This window comes from Populus trichocarpa, chromosome 9 (assembly GCF_000002775.5).
Source record: "Populus trichocarpa isolate Nisqually-1 chromosome 9, P.trichocarpa_v4.1, whole genome shotgun sequence".
In the NCBI taxonomy this organism is placed as follows: Eukaryota; Viridiplantae; Streptophyta; class Magnoliopsida; order Malpighiales; family Salicaceae; genus Populus; species Populus trichocarpa.
The window spans coordinates 9,294,138-9,301,760 of record NC_037293.2 but is presented as its reverse complement, the minus strand read 5'-3'; the positions used below and the strand labels follow the sequence as shown (position 1 = coordinate 9,301,760).

General features: G+C 34.8%; 1 protein-coding gene across 10 annotated transcripts; it reads left to right on the top strand.

The window, feature by feature from the left end:
- Nucleotides 1-555: 555 nt before the first annotated feature.
- On the top strand, nucleotides 556-7,488 carry LOC7490004 (protein TRI1). 10 transcript variants are annotated; one of them, XR_008060076.1, is made up of 11 exons: nucleotides 560-1,014; nucleotides 1,953-2,061; nucleotides 2,164-2,338; nucleotides 2,954-3,083; nucleotides 3,561-3,675; nucleotides 3,789-3,963; nucleotides 5,592-5,645; nucleotides 5,770-5,811; nucleotides 5,915-5,956; nucleotides 6,577-7,105; nucleotides 7,207-7,488. XR_008060076.1 is itself a non-coding variant. In XM_024608201.2 (10 exons), the coding sequence occupies exons 1-10, from the start codon at nucleotides 704-706 to the stop codon at nucleotides 7,330-7,332; spliced, it is 1,272 nt and encodes a 423-aa protein (XP_024463969.2). In that variant the 5' UTR covers nucleotides 556-703; the 3' UTR covers nucleotides 7,333-7,488. The 10 variants fall into 10 exon arrangements, 5 of the variants coding, with proteins under 5 accessions (XP_024463969.2, XP_052311635.1, XP_052311636.1 ...); XR_002983641.2 differs by having other exon boundaries at nucleotides 564-1,014; nucleotides 3,558-3,675; nucleotides 7,214-7,488; XR_002983640.2 differs by having other exon boundaries at nucleotides 564-1,014; nucleotides 3,558-3,675.
- Nucleotides 7,489-7,623: the final 135 nt, after the last annotated feature.

Below are 7,623 nucleotides of genomic sequence, written 5' to 3'. Positions count from 1 at the left end.
TGGAATTGTGGATGGTGGGGCAGGCCAATTACACAGGTTCAGTTATAAGAAAAATATTTATAAAAAAGATTATATACAAGGATCCATCATTAATGTTTCATCTAGAAATGAAGGAGCATTTTTTATTTGTTTTAGTATTATTTTAGTTTTTTTATATAATTTTTGATAATGTATATCTTTGAGAAATAAATATATTATTTAAAAAATAATTAGAATTATCCGAATTTAGTATTGGATGCATAAATGGATTGAAACCATTGGAATTTTATTTTTTTTGGATTTAGGGGTATTTGGAATACGATTGATATTGTGTTTTTTAAAATTAAAATTTATTTTTTATTTAAAATTATTTATTATTTATTTTTAGTTTTGATATACTAATATTAAAAATAATTTTTAAAAAATAAAAAATATTATTTTAATATATTTTTTAAACAAAAAACATTTTAAATTATAATACCTTCCACGTCCTAAACACAATTTACACTCTTGTACATACTTTTCAGGTGTGAATTGAGGATCACTTTCTTATGATTCCAGAAATACCCCTACACACCTATTACCTTTTTGCGTGATACGCCACCTGACCTTGCATTGCATGAGAAACCGACGCCACTTCCGAAACAACCTAAAAAATTAATCAAATAAAATAAAGAAAGAAAATCGTTGCCGAGTCCGAGAAGAGAAGAAAGAATCGAGAGAAATGGTGTCGGATTCGGACCTCGTGGCCCGGCTCCGTGAAATACTCCGGAGTTCGGACTTAGACACGGCCACTGCCAGCAGTATACGGCGGCAGTTAGAGGAGGATTTCGGCGTTGATTTATCGGAGAAAAAAAAGTTTATTAGAGAGCAAATTGATACTTTTCTTGAAACCCTAAATAAAGGAGATGGTCAGTCATGGAATGTGACAGAAAATGAAGATAACGAAAACGACACCGTTGAAGACGATGAAAATGAAAACGACGGTATTAAAGAAGAAGAAGAAGAAGATAGTGAGACAAAGGAAAGCAAGGGGTAATTTTTTTCCGAAAGTTGTCTTCTTCATTTATTTATTTATTATTAAACAAGCAATATAGTGTGTAATGAATGAAATTAACCCTGCTCGTATGTGGAAATTACTTGTAATTTTTCTTTTTTGGAAGGAAATTAGGTTTTTTATTGCTTGGAACTGGAAATTAGATATAGAGATTTGTTGTTTATCATTTATGTACAAATTGATCGACTTTGTTTTTTTAAAAAGAATTGGGATATGTTTTTTGTGGTGTCATTATGTAGTTCTAATTAGGTCAAAAAATGTCACATTTGTGTCTTATGAGTCGTATAGGCTAAAGTTAGTTTTTGTACTATGGTTTCTGTTATGTTTCAATTTATAAGAAAATGAAAGCACCAAGTTTAATAGTGGGCAATGAATCATGTGAAGCTACTTAGAGATTATTTGGGATTAAATTGGGATGATATTAGATGTGAGGGTTGTATATGATTTACTTTGAGTTTAGATTGGAAGTGAAATTATATGAATTTTTGTGTCTGTTGGTTCAATATTGGGATGTGAATATGAGAGAGGTGGCCTTTTTGTAGATTTAAGTAATACAGTCTAGTAATGCCATTTTGTCTTTCATGAGTTATAAGAAATGACCTTTTAATGGCGGACTAGTAATGGGTGTATCATCTCTACTTTCAGTGCTTTATAATTTTCATTGATTATTTCTTTCTTCTAGTTTTTGCACTGGCTTTCTTTTGTATTTTAGGGGGGTTAATTTTGAATTCCTAATATTTGAGTTTCATTTCATAGGCTTGATTGATTTCTGTTTGTTTTATATATATATACACACATCGAAAATAGGTGCTCATTTCATTGCATTTTGAACTGAATATATGTCAGATAGCCAATCATTCCAGATACAGGTTTCTTATTAATCATGCTTGGTACTCTTGTGTTATCTGTCTTTTAGGTCAGACAAGACAGAAAAGGTGAGGAAAAGAGGCGGTTTTGCTAAGTTAAGTAGCTTATCTCCGCAACTTCAAGCAGTTGTTGGAGTGCCTGAATTGGCCAGAACTGAGGTATGCCAATCACCAACAAGATGATTCATTTCTGGAGGTTGGTCAGGTGGTAGTTCCTGGATCGGGATCTCACTTTTGTTCTCCTTACTTTTGTTATTCCAGGTTGTGAAAAAACTTTGGGCCTATATCCGTGAAAACAATTTGCAGGATCCAAAGAATAGGAAAAAAATAAAATGTGATGAGGCATTGCGCGCTGTCTTTCATGTAAATTCAATTGATATGTTTCAAATGAATAAAGCCCTGTCCAAGCATATCTGGCCATTAACTGGAGAAAATGGTACTTTCCTGAATAAGTTGTTCTCTTTTGTTTCTTTCTGTGGGGGACAATGGGTGGTTAGTTGTTATTGGTTGTTAGTAGCATCTTCGTGCTTTCAATATGTAAGGTTGCTTAGGATTTGTATGTATACTTGTTTTCTGTTAGTTTTGGAAACCTGGATTATTTTGCTTTGGCAATTAAATTTAGCAGCGTAAGTTTTATATACCCAGAAAAAAGGAAAAAAAAAAAAAAACACTGTTACGGGAGAGTTTTTCTTATAATCTGACTGGTTTGACAATTTTTTTCTTCAGCTATTTTGACTATGATTTTTTTTTTCTTTCCCTTTCCTGGGTTGATATTACCATCCTCCTCCCCTTTTCTTTGGCTGTGGTGCTACACTTTATTATTCCAGGGAAACTAATCTTTTTCCCCAGTATTTGGACTACATTAGGATGTTTATATTTTCTGCACTTTCAACTTCAACTACTACAAACAGGCTTCCTATTGAACTTGCACTTTATTTCCTTACGGTACATTATAATCTTCTTAATTATTTACCTTTAGAGATCTCTTCTTAATGTGTCATCAGATGATTGTTGGCTGATATATTAACCAATGATATCATTTAACTATCAGAAAGTGTAAAGCAAAAAGAAAAAAGCAAAGACATTAACGATTCTGGGTCTGAAGGAGACAATGGAGGGGAACAAGAGGATGACGAGGAAGAGGTAAAGAAAGAGAGTAATGAAAGAAGCAAGAAAGGACGGTGGGTTTCTTGTATCCTTTTTTATTCTTTCAATTTTTTTTTTCCATGAGTGAATTGCTATTCTTGTTTGCCATTATTTTGAGGTTCGTAATGCTCCTCTGTTTGAAAGAGTGGAAATTACTCATGCTCGCTTTAACTTATGATATGGATACTTTAGGAGTTGAGTTTTTTTTATGACTAAAAGCAACTTCATCCTTAAAATATCACCTCTGAAAGTGATGAGGTGGTTAGCTCTTCATAGCCAAATTCCTGCCATTCATGCCCTGAAGAAATTTTGGTTGAGGTGCTGAAAAGCATTAGTTTTCATAACCTTTCTGCATGTTTGTATGGTTACTGAATGGATGATATGGGGCTGTCTGTGACTGGCAGTCCTAGACAGATATTAGGAAACGTTAGGATTAGCATAGCATTCTCATTCCATTACATAGAATATTTGTGGTTGTTCTATGGACTGAATGATCTTATCTTATCCAGTAGGTCAGCTAAGGTGGATGAGGATGTTAAGAAAAGAGGAGGTGGTTTTACTAAATTGTGCAGTCTTTCTCCTCAACTTCAAGAGCTTGTCGGAGTTCCAGAACTGGCCAGAACTGGGGTATTTTAACGGATGTCTGGATACTTGCTTGACTTGCAGAATGATCATTTAGGAGTCATTTTGTAAATTATATTTCCTACTTGCTTTTTTCCCTTTCCATTTTGTTTTGGTAGGTTGTGAAGAAGCTTTGGGCCTATATCCGGGAGAAGAACTTGCAAGATCCAAAGAATAAGCGAAACATAATATGTGATGAATCATTGCGTTCTATTTTCGATGTTGATTCTATTGACATGTTTCAAATGAATAAAGCGTTGACTAAACACATATGGGCTGTCCGTGAGGAAGATGGTATGTGTGTGCTTAATGAGCTTTTCTTTTCAATTTATAGTACACTAAGGAAGCCTTTGTCAATGCCATTGTCCAGAAACCTCAGCTCCTTCATCTTCACCATAATTAAATGCTTTCCTGATTTAAACCTAAGGTGGTCATTTACTTAAGTTTTAAATCAATTTTAGCTTTTAGTCTCCATATTGAAAGACATACTTCTAATTGACGTGTCAAATCTGGAACAGGGGATCTCAGCAAATCATGCATTATTTAATTTTTTTAACATCTCAAAATTGCTTGTTCGAAGCAATAAATGACAGAATGAACTTTTTTTATATGTGATGTATGCACAATCTCCTTTCAGTTCATGAACATAAGGATAGGGGTTGTGGTTCTCCTTCTTTAAAGTGACTAACTTTCTGTCCAAGGAAAAAAGGAACTTGGCTGGTGTATTCTGCAGGCTGGTTTTTTTTTTTTTTTTTTGAACATGGAGATAATTGTTGTTACGTGCATCTGGGGCTTGAATATCTGATTGCCACTACTTAAAGATGAAGAGGCAACTATATTACTGGGGAGCGAGGCAAAAAACATGATAAAATGTGTAATATAGTTGTGTCAAACATATATCTCATACCCGTGCGTGTGCTCTCATTCAGTGCAGTTCTCAACTTCCAGGCAGTGTGGCCTTTATTGTCTTAGAAGTTGATCCTAACTACTGACACTATACATCTCAGTGAGAGTAAGCTAGTTTATCCTCCAGCTAGGTTTCATAACTTTTAAAGCTTCTATTAAACTCACATTTTAAAATTGGTGGTCTCCTCGTGAAGTTCATACAAACTACAGATGGTGAATTTCTTGAGGAGAGTGACCTTAATTTAATATTTGGCATTTTATAATTAAAATTTTGTAGTTTTTGTTCCATTCTCGAAGAGGATCTCTTTTATCAATGGGTTATTGGAAACCTTCATGATGTTTAATTTTCAGCTTTTGAACTGATTAGTGGCTCACATATTTTAGATGAATGATTAAAACATTTTAGGGATATCCCCCTTTGCACACCTTGCATGGTTTTGATTCAATCAATGTACATTTTCTCATTTTCCAAACTGCTTTTCTTCTTTTTGCTTTATCTGGAAGATTTTGTGAACCTTAATTAATGGCAATAAACATAATTGATAAGGTTTTCAAGTTATCATTAGAAAGAATTGATGGATCAGCTATGAGGAAGAAGTTTTAAAGCATGTTTGGAATAACTTTAAATGAGCCAGGAACTTCTGTATGTCCATATTAGTTGCTGGCAAAATGTCAAATACTTCTTTTCTCTTACCTCTGGCTGACTCTAATTTAAATGTAGATGACCCCAACTAGTTTGCTCTTAAGGTTAGGGGAGTTGAGTATCATAGATAGCTTAATGAATTTAGGTGTTTTATGCACTGAATAGGGCCTTTTCTCATTTATCTTTTCTCATTAAATTGTTGATTTTATCGAATTGCAGTTGTCAAAAATATAGTGCAAATTTCTTTTGTTATGTTAACACTAAATCACAACCAAAGTATTCTCTTTTCTTTCATAAAAATTTGGAGTTCTCTATTAACTGAGAATGTTAGAATGTTTTAGTTTAAATAAAATGTTTTGTCCTGATCTCGTAGCTCCAAGCAACTCTTCACCAAAGAAAAAGGGGACTAAACAAGGAAGAGAAGAAGGTGAGACTAGTAGCTATACCAACACTTTTATTCTCCCAGTAGTTGCACAACCTACTCGCATAAGAAAATTGAGCATGAATCCTGGCACTCTAATAGTAACGATTTGTTATTTCTCACTGTCCAGGTCCTGATGAACCTAAACAGAAAGAAAAGCGGCAGAAGAAAGGTACTTTTATTCTCCCAGTAGTTGCACAATCTACTCGCATAAGAAAATTGAGCATTAATCCTGTACCTCTAATAATGACGATATGTTATTTCTCACTGCGCAGTTCCTCATGAACCTAAAAAGAAAGAAAAGCAGCAGAAGAAAGGTATTTCTGATCTCCTTGCTCCCCTTCAAATTCCTGATCAAGATTTTGTTCTGACCTTTCAAGAATTTTGATGTTCATATGTAACTGCCATGAATGTACATAAATTCCATTAGCAACTGAACCTTCATGCAGTGAACAAGTTGGGTAGATGAACAGTTTTTCATGGACACTGTTTTGCCAACTTCAGTTAATTGATCTGCTGCCAAGCATGTTGGTAAAGCTTGCACAATATCGTGCTCAGGAAATAAGCTTGTGACTATAGGCATAAAGCAAATATAGATACACTACAAAGAATAAAGTGGAGGACTGAAGGTCACAATTAATAATAAGAGAGTGAGAGCTGACTAATAATAAATATTATGAGCAGGCTTTTGGCTTGGTGACATTCATACCAGCCAAGCTTGTGTTGAGTTTGAGCTTGACCCAAGGCTTAAATTTTGCGCGTGCCATGTCTTGTTTACATGTTGAATGTATATATAATCGAGTGTGTGTATGTGCATGGATGTGTGTGCATGTGTTTTAGAATCTTCTCTTCATCCTACGATCTTTATTGAAGTTTTCAAGAAAGCTTTTTGAGTGGAGGGTATCATCAGTTACATGGTTTATCTATTTTCTTGTAGAAATCTAGCCCTGATTTGGTCACCACCAAGATAAGGAAAGACCAACTTTGCTACGAATTGTGAAATGCACCCTTACAACAATCAGAGTGCCGGTAACTTGGAGATCTTCAGGATCTGAATTGCAAGGCATGAATACATACAAGTGCAATGCACCTCCTTTTCAAAAAGAGAAAACAATGATCTTTCGGTGCCAATTTTTTTATTTATCCGCAATCATATGGTGTGTTAATGAATAGTGAGGAAAAGATAGCTGAAGCTAATTTATAAATGCAAATCACATCTTAAGAGGTTGAATTTCAATGTTTTTTATCTGAAGTTGGTCCGCTGAGATGGTACTGATGAATTTAAACTTCTTGGCCGAAGACACTTCCAGTCATAACTGGGCCTGCCTCCCTTCTGCTACTAGCAAACATAACACGTCCTTTTGAAGTATGGTTATGCTTAATTTTCATGACCCTGCTAAGCCCTGGACCTTTTTTTCGGGTTTTTCCTTATGATAATCTCTGGCTGTATCATATTGATGCATTTGGTAAATGATCAGCTTTACTCTTTCTTTTTTGTTTTAGACTTCTGTCAAATTCAGGCACCTGCACCTTTATCTTACTGAGAGTTTTATGATTGTTTCTTAAGGATCCAGCTGACAAGAGGAGAATTGTTTGCGACAAGAAGCTAAAAGAAATATCTGAGGTTGACTCCTTCAATGGCTTCACAGCCTCAAAGCTCCTGTCATTGCATTTTATCAAGACAGAGCAGTGAGTGGCATATATGTACTTAACTTGAGCCCATTAGAAGTGGGAATTTTGCTTGAGATGAATTTACTCTTTTACATTTTGCTCTGGCAGCCTGGTGCTCCTTGTTGAAGAAATGGAAATAGTTTTGCAAAATACAAGTTCTTTCTACTAATTTTCATCACAGGATTTCTAATTTGCATTTCCACCCCGTTTCCTCGTGTTCGAGTAGGTTTTCTTTCAACCTTTTTTTTTTTCCTGCTCTTTAGATTCTCTTGACTTTGTCATGGACGTGGGTGGTAACTGGGGGCCAGTTAGT

What these genes read in the sequence shown, in the direction of transcription:
- LOC7490004 (XM_024608200.2), top strand. Translation starts at nt 704, where the DNA reads ATGGTGTCGGATTCGGACCTCGTGGCCCGGCTCCGTGAAATACTCCGG. An exon ending in GCCATTAACTGGAGAAAATG is followed by an intron (nt 2,339 to 2,953) that starts GTACTTTCCTGA and finishes TTTAACTATCAG; the next exon opens with AAAGTGTAAAGCAAAAAGAA. An exon ending in GAAAGAAGCAAGAAAGGACG is followed by an intron (nt 3,084 to 3,557) that starts GTGGGTTTCTTG and finishes TATCTTATCCAG; the next exon opens with TAGGTCAGCTAAGGTGGATG.